The 13,234-nt window shown below is 44.3% G+C and overlaps 1 protein-coding gene across 2 annotated transcripts in view; it reads left to right on the forward strand.

The window, feature by feature from the left end:
• Positions 1–3,749: 3,749 nt before the first annotated feature.
• LOC140734170 (mitogen-activated protein kinase kinase kinase kinase 4) overlaps positions 3,750–13,234 on the forward strand; it is a 321,905-nt gene continuing 312,420 nt past the window's right edge. The window contains exons 1-2 of one of the 2 annotated variants that reach the window (XM_073057807.1): positions 3,750–3,899; positions 7,042–7,107. In XM_073057807.1, the coding sequence (XP_072913908.1) occupies positions 3,843–3,899; positions 7,042–7,107 (123 nt within the window). In that variant the 5' untranslated portion in view covers positions 3,750–3,842. The remainder of the gene's footprint in view (positions 3,900–7,041; positions 7,108–13,234) is intronic. The other variant, XM_073057808.1, reaches the window with a different exon arrangement.

Consider the following 13,234-nt stretch of genomic DNA (forward strand, 5'->3'; position numbering starts at 1 on the left):
CTCTGTTCTAAAGGAAGGTCCTTCTATTCCGAAGCTGTACCCTCTAGTCCTAGACTCCCCCACTATAGAAAACGTTCTCTCCACTTCCATTCTCTCGAGGCCTTTCAATGTTCATCAGGTTTCAATGGGATCCCACCCCCCCCCTCATTCTTCTAAACTTCAGTGACTACCGGCCCAGAGCCATCAAATGTTTCTCGTATGTTAACACTTTCATTCCTGGGATCATTCTTGAGAACATCCTCTGAACCTTCTCAAAGCCAGCACATCTTTTCTTAGTTAAGGGACCTATGAGGGGAAACCAGAGAATTTGGAGAAAACCCAAGCACAAGGGGCCCAGCACATTGGTCCCATCTGTTTGTGTTTGACCCATAGCCCTCTATGCCTCTCCTAACTATGTACTTATTAAGATTGCTTTTAAATTTCACTAATCTGCCTCCCCCAACCACAGTTTATGACAATTCGTTCCAAACAGGCATCACCATTTGAGTAAAGAAGCTGTGACTGATCTCCTTAGGAGCATAAGATATAGGCACAGAATTTGGCCATATGGATCAATGAGACTGCTCTTGCATTCCATCATGGCTGATTTATTATCCCACTCAACCCCATTCTCCTGCCTTTTCTCTGTAACCTTTGACACATTTACTAATTAAGAAATTATCAACCTCCACTTTCAATATGCTCAATGACTTGGCTTCCACAGCCATTCATGCAAATGAATTTCACAGATTCACAACTCTCTGGCTAAAGAAATTCCTCCTCATCGCTGTTCTAAAGTGATGTCTTGCCTCTGTTTAAACCTATGTCCTCTTGATTTTAGCAAGACTTTCACCCTGTCTAGGCCCCAAATAACATTACATATCTCCATTCAGTTACCCCTCATTTGAGGGAATAAATTCCTAGTCAAGACAACCTTTTCTTTATAACTTGGGCTTCTACGTCCATGCAACATTCTGGTAAATCTTTTCTGCATTCTTTTGAGGTTAATAACACACTTCCTATAACAGAGTGACCTAAACCCCCAAACCCTATCTCAGCCTTAGCTCTATCACAGGCTACTCCAGCATCTGCAGAACAACATTTCTTATCATTTTTTTTACAGTTGCGTGGACCAACCATTTTTCTGAGCAGGAAATTTTCACATGGCCAGAAAACTGTGCAGCGCCTTAATAAAACATCATATTAAAGAAAATTTCAGCTGCATGGCAACAAAGGCTATTTGCACGGGAGCATTTCAGTTACTGCGCGGTCATGCACCTATACAGCAGAAACTCTTCTGTTTGTATTTATGAGTTCTGGACTGAAAGGCCTGCTCCTGTGCTGTATTGTTCTATGTTCAAGGTGGGATGAAGGGCCTGTTCCTGTATTGTATGAATGTGACAGCTCCTGTCTCAACAGGGGGAGATGGTTAATGATCAACTACGTTGTTCGGTCTGGATCTACAGGCTGGCCCAGTAAGGACAACAGATTTCCTTTCCAACAGGATGTGAGCGACACAGATGGGGCCGAAACCCTCACTGGTGTAGTAAGACAGTGTTGTCCAACAGGTTTCTGCTACTTGTTCTGGGAAGACAAAGCAAATAGCCACTGGAAAATCACAAGTCTCACACAAGAGGGAGAGTAAACTGCACCCAACAGTGTGTCATTCATCTCGGCCCAGTCTTCGCCCTTCATCCTATAACTGGTTGCATCATGGTCTGGTATGGAAACACCAATGCCCAAGAATAGAAACGTTTACAGAAAGTGGTGCACACAGCCCTGTCCATCACAGGAAAAGCCTTCCCCACAGTTATCTACACGGAGCATTGCCACAAGAAGGAAGCATCTATCATAAAAGACCTGCACCATCCAGACCAAGTTCTCATCATGCTAATACCACTGGGCAGGAGGTACAAAAGCCTTGGGACACTCACTACCATAATCATTTTACCCACCTACCACTTTCTCTTCTAACTCGTTTGTTTATTGGGATACAGCGTGTAATAGGCCCTTCAAGCTGTGCCACCATAATTTAACTGTAGCCTAATCACGGGACAATTTACAATGACCAGTTAACCTACCAACCTGTGCATCTTTGGAATGTGGGAGGAAACTGGAGCACCCGGAGGAAACCCACGCGGTCACAGGGAGAATGTACAAATTCCTTACAGGCAGCAGCAGGAACTGAACCTAAAACTACAAAGCAGTGTGCTAACCACTATGTTACCATGCCGCCCCAGAATTACCATATACCTACCATGCTCTGAGTGGGGAAAATAAAAATGCCACTCAAGTCTCTTATACATCTCTCCCCTTTCAACTTCAACCTCTAGTTTTCGACACCCTGCCCTGATTAAAAGACTGTGACCATCTCTACCTTTTCTATGCCCCCTATCTGGGTCATCACACAGCCAGCTTCACTCTAGAAACATGATTGAAGCATTGGACAGGAACGGTCCCACACTATCCAGTCTTCCCTTATAACTCAAGCTGGCCAGTCCTGGGAACATTTTTGTGAATAAAAGAGACTCTGCTGAAGCTGGAAATCCAGAGGAACAACCACAAAATGCTGGAGGAACTCATCAGGTCGGGCAGCACAGATGGAGAACAGGGTGTCCAACATTTTTAATACCATGGACCACTAAGCAAGGATCTGTAGACCCCAGGTTGGGAACCTCTGATGTCAAGGAATGAACAATCAATGTTCTGAGCCAAGACCCTTCTTCAAGACTGGATAGGAAGGGGGAAGGTGACGTGAGGGGGAGGAGCACAAGCTGGCAGATGTTCAGTGAGGCCAGGTGAGGGGGAAGGTGACTGGGTGGGGGAGAGGGGGTGGTGAGAAGGTGGGCGGGGATACGTGGAAGAGGTAACGGGCAGAAGATGGGGGAATCTGACGGCAGGGGAGAGTGGATCATGGGAGGAGGGGCACCAGCAGGAGATGACGGGCAGGTGAGGGGAGGGGTAAGAGGGTAAGCAGAAGAGATAATGGAAAAATATTCTTGTGCATCTTTTCTGCACCTTCTTCATATCCTTCTTTGGTGTAACAATAGGAGGTAAAAGATAATTTCTTAAAAGCAATCATGTCCCAATTATACAGATTGTCTTTGGTGATTCGATATCAATGCAATATATGGTGAAGGGCCACCACAGCAAGAAATAGGTGCAATCCTTTTCCTGGTTATGTTACGGGGGGGTGGTCGCTGAGGCTCCGTGCCGTGTCACTGACGGTGAGATGATTGTCACACGAACCGAGGTCCATTGAAAAGCCTGCTTTGAACACTGTTCATACAGATAAATTCAGCAGTGAGGTAGTACGAGGTAAAACAATCGCATGAATGCAGTGTTATTAGTGGTCGTGTGTCTTAAAGTTGCTGCATTCAATCACGAACAGGGGTTGTGTTGGCTTATCAAGCACCGGGGAAATGTGGTCCGAGTCCAGACCTGTATACTTCACCAACTCTCCTGCGACTGGCTCGTTGAGTTCGCCAGCCGAGAGAGCAGCTCCGCAGAGATACTCTACGTCAGTTCCTTGCCTTTCTTCGGGAAATGTCACTAAGTTTTGGGTGTTCTTTCTGTTCCTGTAACAAGATTTCTTTGCCGGCCCTCTGGTTCATTTCCTCTGGCTGTGTTTTCCGGGTTCTGCCTCTCTGTGGATGTCGATGCTTCCTGTGTTTGTCAGTTAGACTGGGGCAGAGTGAGTGAGAGAGAGAGAGAAAGAGAGCGCGAGAGATTCACCATGAACTGACAGCGCCGAGGTGACCCTCTAACTACTCGCCCAAGTGGGGGGCGGGGGTAAGGGGGGGGGGGGTGTTGAGGATCTGAACAACTTTTCACTCGACTCGGAGGTTGAAAGTAGCCCAAAGATGGCTCGAGACTTCCCAGCCAAGAGCCTCGATAACATTGATCTGTCCTGCTTGCGGGTAAGTTGCATTTAACGCGTGTGCACTGTGGAGAGTTGGGCTGCAGATCTCCGAATCTCTGAGGTGAATTAACGCACAAGTCTTCTTTGCTAGTAAATGTTAATGCTATTTGATCACGCTCAGGCCAGGTTAATGAGATCTTTAGAGATGCAACCTCTCAAACCCCGTGCGTAGGATCAGACAGGCGTTTAAAAATGAGTCTTTCATCTATTGGTGGAGAGCTTTCTGGGCAGAGAGTGCTCCGTCACTCCTCTCCGTTATGAGGTTACTTGCCACTTACAGCCGACGTTTCGGGCCGAAACCCTTCATCAAAAGTTCATGAATGTTGCCTGACCTGCAGTGTCTGTGTGTTACTCTGGATTTCCAGCATCTGCGGGATCTCTTGAGTTTCTGATTTCCTACTTACAGTTACTGATTGAGCGTCTTGTCACTTCAGCCTACTGCCACGCTTTTGCGCTTCTGCCTAAGATTAAAACCACTTGAGGAACGGGACCGGCGAAATTCAGCGATGGATTACTCACTTTATTCCCGATCCACCTGTAAAACCATGAGGGAAATAGATGGGATCTTTTCCCCAGGGTTGGGAATCATGAACCAAAGGTTTTAAATGAAAGGGACATCTTTTTTTCCAGACAGAGGGTGCTAGCTCTATTCAACGGGCTCCCTGAGAAAGTGTCTGAGGCGATTACAATGATCATATTTAAAAGACATTTTGAATATGAATAGAAAAGATTTAGCATTTGGGGAAAACGTGGGCAAATTACACTAGTTCAGATTGGCATGCTGGCCTGCTTAGATGAGTTGGGTCTATAACCATTCCTATGAGTCCTTCAAGTCGAGCTAATCACACAAGGGCCTCTTGAATCATGTGTGTCAGACAGAGTGAAGATAGTTGAGTTTCTTCCTTGAAGGATATCAGTGTTTTCGCAGTAGGCCATTGAGCCGATCAAGTCTAGACCAGCTGTCATTATCAGTCCCATTCTCCACATATTTTCCCTGAAACACCAAGTTCTCTGTCCTAGATCAGAGAGCACGTCCAATGAGGAAAGGTTGAGTGAGCTAAGCCTTTTCTCTTCGAAGTGACGGAGGATAAGAGGTACACCCACAAAACGCTGGAGAAACTCAGCAGGTCAGGCAGATTCTATTGAGGCCTCTGTTGTTCAAAGTCAACCATGAATGTTACTTCTCAGCTGTCTATGTGATGCACAAGCCAGGGCAGTACGTTATGGAGAGCAGGATGTGAAAAATTTCGCAGGCTCCTCCTCTCCACACAGCTGATGAATCTAAAGGAACGGCAGAGACCAATACAGTTTGTCACCAGCAGCATCGCGGGAAGTTGCCAGTCAGTGTTGAACACAACATAGAACTGCCTTAGGGACTCCAGCTCTGGATTTTTCATCAGCATTTACAGCCGAAGCCTTCGCCATGAGAGGATATAGCCAAAAGAGAGCAGAGGTTTGAGATCGGAGTTTTGCTCCTCCTAGATAAGCTGCCAACCACAGATGACTAGCCTCATCTGCCTGAAGTGACAGATTTTAAGTCATCAGTAATGCAACTTTGCCCCTTCTCCTGTCTAGCAATTGTTCTGCTGGGCTTAGCAACTTGATCATCAGAGGCTATTTGAGATACACAACATTGGGAGCTTTTCCCCACAACCCCCTCCCCTATTTCCTTAACACAGCATCTATGGAAACAAATAAACAGTTGACATTTTGGGCTGTGAACCTTAATCAGAACTGGAAAGGAAGCGAGGAAAGGGTAAGAATAAGAAAAGGGGGAGGGGGTTTGGAAGGAGTACAAGCTAGAAGGCGATTGGTGAAGCCAGGTGGGTTGGAGAGGGGGTATGAAGTAAGAAGCTAGGAGGTGATAGGTGGAAAAAGGACTGGAGAAGAAGGAATCCGATAGGAGTGGAGAAGGGACCATGGGAGAAAGGGGAGGAGGAAAGGCACAAAGGGATGGCAATAGGCCAGTGAGGAAAGAAGAGGTAATGTAGGGAGGGGTTCAAAGTGAGGAATAGAAGAAGAGGGAGGGTGAGGGGAATAATTTACCAGAAGATGAAGAAATCAATGCTCATGCTAGCAGGTTGGAGACGGAATATAAGCTAAATGTAGCGTCATTGTGGCAGTAGAGGAGGCCACGCTACAATTCATTGGAATGGAAATGGGGATTAGAATTAAAATGGTTAGCCACTGGGAAGTCCTGCTTTTTGCAGATGGAGCAAAAGTGATCGACAAAGCAGGCCCAACTATACGTCGGGTCTTATCTATGTGGAGGAGGCCGCACTGGGTGCACCAGAAATGGTTCCTGGTGTGGTCAACCATTTTAATTCCAATTCCTCAGAACTGTGGCTTGAGTCCTGTCAAAAGCATATTGGCTCCTCGACTTCCTCAGAGTACTGAGACTTGGCACGTCTTGGTGAACCTTACCAGTTTTTACAGATGCACTGGAGAAAACATTCTGGCTGGATACTTTGGTATGGAAACTGCTCTGCACAAGAACACAAGAAATTGCAGAAAATTGTAAATATAGCCCTGTCTATCACACAAACCAGCCTCCCCTCAATACTTCCACTACCCTGGGAAGGCAGCCAACATTATCAAGGGCCTCTCCCACCCCTTTCATTCTTCCTTCTTCCACTACCCCCCCCCCCCCCCCATCGCCTAGTGATAGAAGAGCTTGAGGATGCATACCACCAGGCTCAAGGACAACAGTTATAAGATACTCAAACAGACTTTGACAATCTTCCTTGTTTTGGCCCCGTGCTTATTTGTACACCAGGACTGCACTTCCTCTGTAAATGTAACACAATATTCTGCATTCTGTTTTCATTTTACCAACTCAATGCAATCTGAGTTATTAGTCTGGATGACACATAAAAGCTTTTTACAGTATCTCGGCACATAGACTTATTGGGCCAAAGGGTCTGAGTCTCTGCTGTATTGCTCCATGACTCTATGCTACAATAATAAACCAATTGTCTGAACCACCACTCCACTGTACCCTCGTTTTAATGTATGCAGTGTGGGGAAGCAGATGTGTGTATATGGTTTTTATAATCAATTTGATTTGGAATTGTGCATCTCTTCAGAGGCTAGTGAATGAACGGTTCTATTATTTATTAAGTGTGGTTTTCTTCCCTCAGGATCCTGCAGGGATATTTGAGCTGGTTGAAGTGGTCGGCAATGGGACCTATGGCCAAGTCTACAAGGTTAGAATCGTTCTAATTCACAGGAATTCTGCTGAGTGAAATTGTTTGAGTTTGATCAGTGTAATGTGGCAGATTCTCATATAATGTGTCCATTCATAAATTATATGTTTTATCCATTTATGCATTTTGTCTTTGTATGGTTCAGTCTGGAGGGTTTCTTGTGTGAATCAGGATATGTTGTTTCAATCCCTGCCACCTCAATGACGACAAGGATATTTGAGATTGGGCAATATTTCTGTAGGTTGTCATGCACAGTAGTGGTTAGCATAGCACTTTGAAAAGCACCAGCAATCGACATTCAGAATCTGAATCACGATTAATATCGCCGGCATATGTCATGAAATTGGTTGTTTCGTGACAGCAGTATATTGCCATACATAGTAATAAAAACTATAAATTACATAAAAAGTACATTAAATTAAATAAGTATACATAAAAAGGAGAGGGACTAATGCTGAGGAGGTGTTCTTGGATGCATTGTCCATTCAAATAAATAGATGGGTTTAATGAGAAAAGCAAACGTTATTTACATGACTTCCATGAGTTACTTGGAAATGTATCCCAAACATCAGAGGGCGATGGCAGCAGCAGGAACTCTCACAAGATGTAAACGAGCACAGGTTTGTGTCCTTGGCCCCTACTCTACTCCCTGAAAGCTCATTAATGCTCTGCGAGATTCTACTCGAATTCCATCGACAAGTTTGCAGATGATGCCACCATATTCCAATTCCTTTTCCAAGCTATGAAAGTCGATACCAAGTGCTGCTAGAAGGGATTATTGCAGATGCAAGCAGAGAACATGCAGAAAAAAGTGCTGGAGGAGCTCAGAAAGTCAGGCAGCATCTATGGAGGGAAATAAACAGTCGATGTTTTGGGCCAAGATCTTTTATCAGGGCTGGAAAAGAAGCCAGAATAAGAAGGTGGAGGGAGGGGAAGGATAAAGGCTGCCAAGTGAAAAATGAGACCAAGTGAAGGGGAAAGGTGAGTGGATGGGTGGAGGGGGGAATGCGAGGCAGGAAGGTGATAGGTAGAAGAAGTAAAAGGCAGAAGATGAAAGAATCTGATAAGAGATGCTGGTGAAAGAAAAGGAAGAAGGAGAGGAACCAAAAAGAAATAATACAGGTGAGGAGAAGAGTGGAAGGTTAACCAGAATAGGGAATGGAAAAAAGAGAGAGAGAAGAGGAGGGAGAAATTACTGAAAGTTAGAGAAATCAATGTTTATGCCGATGGATTAGAGCAGGGGTGGGCAAACTTTTTGACTTGTGGGCCACAAAGGGTTCTAAAATTTGACAGGGGGGCCGGACCAGGAGCAGATGGACGGAGTGTTTTGGTAATGCACCTCATAAGAGAAAATAAAATATCATGGGATATGTAGAAAACATGTGCTTTAATTTCAATTGAAAATGAACAAATGCATTACAACAAAATATCTGTCTTTGAAGTCCCATGGTATTTAGCTATTTATTGAAATTACTTTTAAAACACTGAAAATTAAATGAATAAAATACAGCTTTTTTTAATAGTAACAGTTATTCTTTTAAAGCACTGAAAATTCTGTTATCCTTCAAGATATTATCATCATCACTCCCCTCCTGACTGTCTTTATTTCAAAAACGGTAGGAGATGCAGGTCTACTTGTCCTGCTCCTTCTTATTCAATTGTCCCCTGTGCCAAAACTCAACAACGACCAGCACAAGGACAGAACAGTGACAGCGCGCCAGTATGCGGAGTGCGTTATTTGATCTGGAGCGCATTTTTTATTTTGAGAACGTACGTGCACCTGCGCACTACTCATGTCCATCACTTAACAGAAATGACATGTAACGTGTAAGGCTTATTGAAAAAAATATTTTCAAATGCATTTTTTACATAACACAACGAAGAAACTTATTTTTTATTTCAGTGGGAACAGTGTTGTTGGTCTCCCTTTTTAGCCAGCGCATCAAAGTCTGGATTTAGTTTTGTTGTGGCAAAAACGCCAGAATTGCGGGGGAAAAAACGTTAACAAGGTTTATTAATATAATTTCATCAAGTTCTGCGGGCCGGATTAAAAAGCTTAACGGGCCGCATATGGCCCCCGGGCCGTAGTTTGCCCATGCCTGGATTAGAGGCTAGCTAATGCCTCGAGGTAATGAATACGAGGTGCTGCTTCTACAACCCGAGTTTGGCCTCATTGTGGCATTAATAGAAACCATGGACCATGGACAAGTCAAACTGAAATGGGTGGCCCCTGGGAGATTCTATCAGAAAGAGCCAGTGCTCAACAAAGTGGTCCCTCAATCTGACGGTGCAGATGGGTACTTGAAAGTTGACATGGACAAGTGAGGTCTGTTTCTGTGCTGTAAAACTCTATCTCTATCAGATGAAAATTTGTTTCCCAGTTGTGCTGAAAAATTTGGAAACCCAGATCCAATCAAACTGAGATCACTTCTCTGGGTGGACACAATTATTCATCATATCAGGAATTACCCTTCACTCCTAAACTATTTCATTTGCCATTACATAGCCGGTCATTGGATGCCTTCAGTGCAGGAGTTCCAAGTGGATAAGGAAATGACATCAGTCTTGAGGGGCCTTACCACCGGAAGGGTGTAGAACTGGTGGGTGGGGTTGAACACTTCAAAATATGTTTGAAATCCTTGTAATGCGTTGTCTCTGGCTGTGCTGCTGCCCTTGACCGTGTTGTTGACTTGTAGTCAATTGTACACAGGAGCTGGATCCCATGTTGCCGCAGAGCTCTGTGAAGCAAATATTATACAGTGATTGGTAGGGCACCGAGGAGTGCAGTAGATATAGATCCATCCGTATAGATCCATAATTTCTTGTAGGTGGCATCATGGGTAGATAGGGTCATAAAGAGAGCATTGGCCTTCTGAAATCAAAGTATTGAGTACAGGAGTTGGGATGATATGCTGAAGTTGGTTAAGATGTTGGTAAAGCCTAATTTGGTGTTCAGCGGATTCCAGTTAGTTGGGAAACACTGGGACAAGTGCATTTTGGCCCAGTTAAGCGGCTGTCCCAATTAGCTGAAGTTTCAGGGAAGTATTTAAAAAGACAAACTGAGTAATAAATTGTGTGCTGTATTTACATGAAACACAAACAAATTAGAACACTACCAATAGTACTACAGTACTATAAAACTGTGTATTAGTTCCCAATGCAACACACACAAAATGCTAGAGAAACTCAGCAGGTCAGGCAGCATCCATAGAAAAGAGTAACAGTCGATGTTTCGGACCTGCTGCTGAAATCCTCCTGCATTTTGTGTGTATCGCTTTGGATTTCCAGCTCTGCAGATTTTCTCGTGTTTGGATTAGTTCCCAACAATTATTGACGGAAGAATTCATCCAGTGTACACAGAGCAAGATCAGCATAGACATCTAATGAAGATAATGGACTGTCTTCATACAATGCTTTTGATGGTTACATCCTCCAACTCTTCAGTTTTGTTGTAATATTCAAGATGATTGTTGATACCTTCAATTCCTTCATAGTTCCTAACTTGTTGAAATAGTGAAATAATTTCATTTTCACTCTTGGCTGTTTCTGGCATCTCCAAGCCTGAATGCTTGAAACCACAGTGAGCAAAACAGTTCTGAATTGTCTTACTGCTTATTTCTCATCAACTATCAGTGACAAAAATCACTGTTCTGTTTGAACACAAACACACATAACTCATGTTATTTATAATTTATTTGCTCTATGTATTGTGTAGTGACTAACAGCCACAAAAGTGTGTGTGACTGACGCTAGGTAGGACCAGTTTGGCAATGGTCTTCTGTCCCAGTTGAGCGGCATAGTGTCCCAAATAAAAGAAGGGAATCCTGGCTATTTTCCAATTAGTTTTTGCCCTGATTTCCTGATGACCCAATTAACCAGAATCCACTGTCCTGTGTGCTGTTTTGGTCACTTTTCTACAGGGAAGATATCAATAGGATTGAAAAAAATAGACAAAATGTACAGTACATATGTTACTGGGCCTTGAGGACCTAGGTTATAGAGAAAGATTGAATTGGTCAGGAGTGTAGGAGAATGAGGGGAGATTTGATACTGTATACAAAATTATGAGGGATGTAGGTAGGGTAATTGCAAGCAAGCTTTTACCATTGAGGTTGGGTGAGACTAGGACGAGTGGTTACGGTTTAAGGGTGAAAGGTTTCTGATAAGATGGCAGTGCCCTTGGTCGCAGTGGCCACTCCAGGTCCAAACAAAGCACAAATGTTCATCCTTTACATCTTCTTCACGATCGAAAGACACTGCTGGATATTAAGAACACCAAGGACAGCAGGTCTACCCCAGTAGCAGGTTGCAGAATAGCGATGGAGCTGGACTTGTTGCACTATTTTGCAGCCTGCTTCAGCCTTCCAAGCAAGTAGGCCACAACAGCGGTGCACAATCCAACGAGTGGTGCAGGACATTTTTATTGTGCTCTCAAGACCCTGTTGAAAATTGGTAATGTAGAATACTGTGAGTCCTATTCACTGGTTCATTGGTGAATCCGACAGCAGGGGAGCTGCATGGCCTTGGTTGTGGTGCGGACAGGCCCTCGTGCCTCAGGGCTGCCTGTTGCAGCCACCAGGGAAGGAGAAGCCGGATCCAGCTGTGTGTGGCTGGATTCTGAGCTGGTTGTCAGCTAGGCCCTCCCATCGGTGCTGCTCTCCTGTGTTCGCTCAGTGGGAGGCAAGTAGGATTGCATTCATCTGCAGCTGCTCTGTCGATATGAGGAACTGCTGTGGGATGATCATGTAGAAACATGGCTCAAGGACAACATCCAAGCACCATCAATCTACAGACCGTGAAACTCGGGACTTGGGCTATATCATTACATTTTAATATTGTTTTTATAAACCGTGTGTTTCTCTGCTATCATAATTATCTGTGATACACGTGCTGTGTATGACTGCTGGTTCTATGTTTTGCACTTTGGTGCCAGAGGAACGCTGTTTCGTTTGGATCTATTCGTGTGTATGGTTGAATGACAATTAAATTTAAACTTGAAAGGTGAAATAGTTAAGGGGAATGTGGGGGGGGACTTCTTCACTCAGAGAGTGGTGAGAATGTGGAACGAGCTGCCAGGGGAAGTGGTGGAGGCGGGTTTGATTTCAACAATTAAGAGACGTTTGGATAAGTACGTGGATGGGAGGTATAGAAATCTATGGTCCAGGTGCAGGTCAATGGGACTCAAGAGAATAATCGTTGGGCATGGACTAGATGGGCCAAAGGGCCTGCTTCTATACTGTAGTGCTATATGACTCTATCTGCAAGCTGATTGACATTTTGTCTCAATGTGTACTGTGATTCCCTCATGCGGCACATATGACACCTATGTGCAGCTCAGCAAATCATGGAAAGCAGGCTCTGCTCCATGGAATCTGCCTCAGTAAAACAGCCAACATGCTCAAACACCACTCCCACACTGGACATTCTCTCTTCTCTGCTCTTCCACTGGAGCCTGAAAGCACATACCACCAGGCTAAAGGACAGCTTCTACCCTGTTGTAATACAATTGAATAGTTCCCTAGTCAGGTTCTTGATCTTACAATCTGCCTCGTGGTGCTCTTGCATCTTAATGTTTACTTGTGCACATTATTCCACATCCTGTTATCATTTTACTGTGTTCTACCTCAATGTGCTGTGTAATGATTTGATCTGTATGAACAGGTTTTTTTTGTTGTGCCTGTTGCACTGCTGGTGTTTAGGACAGCAATGAAGGTCCTCCATTTCAGGGCTTCCTTCATGGTGTCAGAGCTTTTCTTCTCAGCTTTCACTGTCAGTCATGTAAGTCCAGGGTGGAGACTCAGGAATACCATCAGACTTAGATGTAGAAGGATTCTTCATTGCTGCTTCCGTAACAATTTTGTTTTACCAGTCAGGGTTGATAGCCCTGAGCTGAGCCCCTGAAACTGGAGGGCTAATGGACAATTATTATTCTGTACTCTACTCTTTTACCTATTTGGAATGGGTGACCCTTCCAAGAGGCAATGCAGAAAGCCCTGACTCCAGCCCTGTTCTCTGGGTCATTGAGGTATGCAAGACTCCAAACCACAATGAGGTTGTGGTCCACTTGGAGGAGTATGAACAGCATGCAAGATAAACTATGTGGATTCAAAGATTCAAAGGACATTTA

The sequence above is a fragment of the Hemitrygon akajei genome, chromosome 10 (assembly GCF_048418815.1).
Source record: "Hemitrygon akajei chromosome 10, sHemAka1.3, whole genome shotgun sequence".
Lineage (NCBI taxonomy): Eukaryota > Metazoa > Chordata > Chondrichthyes > Myliobatiformes > Dasyatidae > Hemitrygon > Hemitrygon akajei.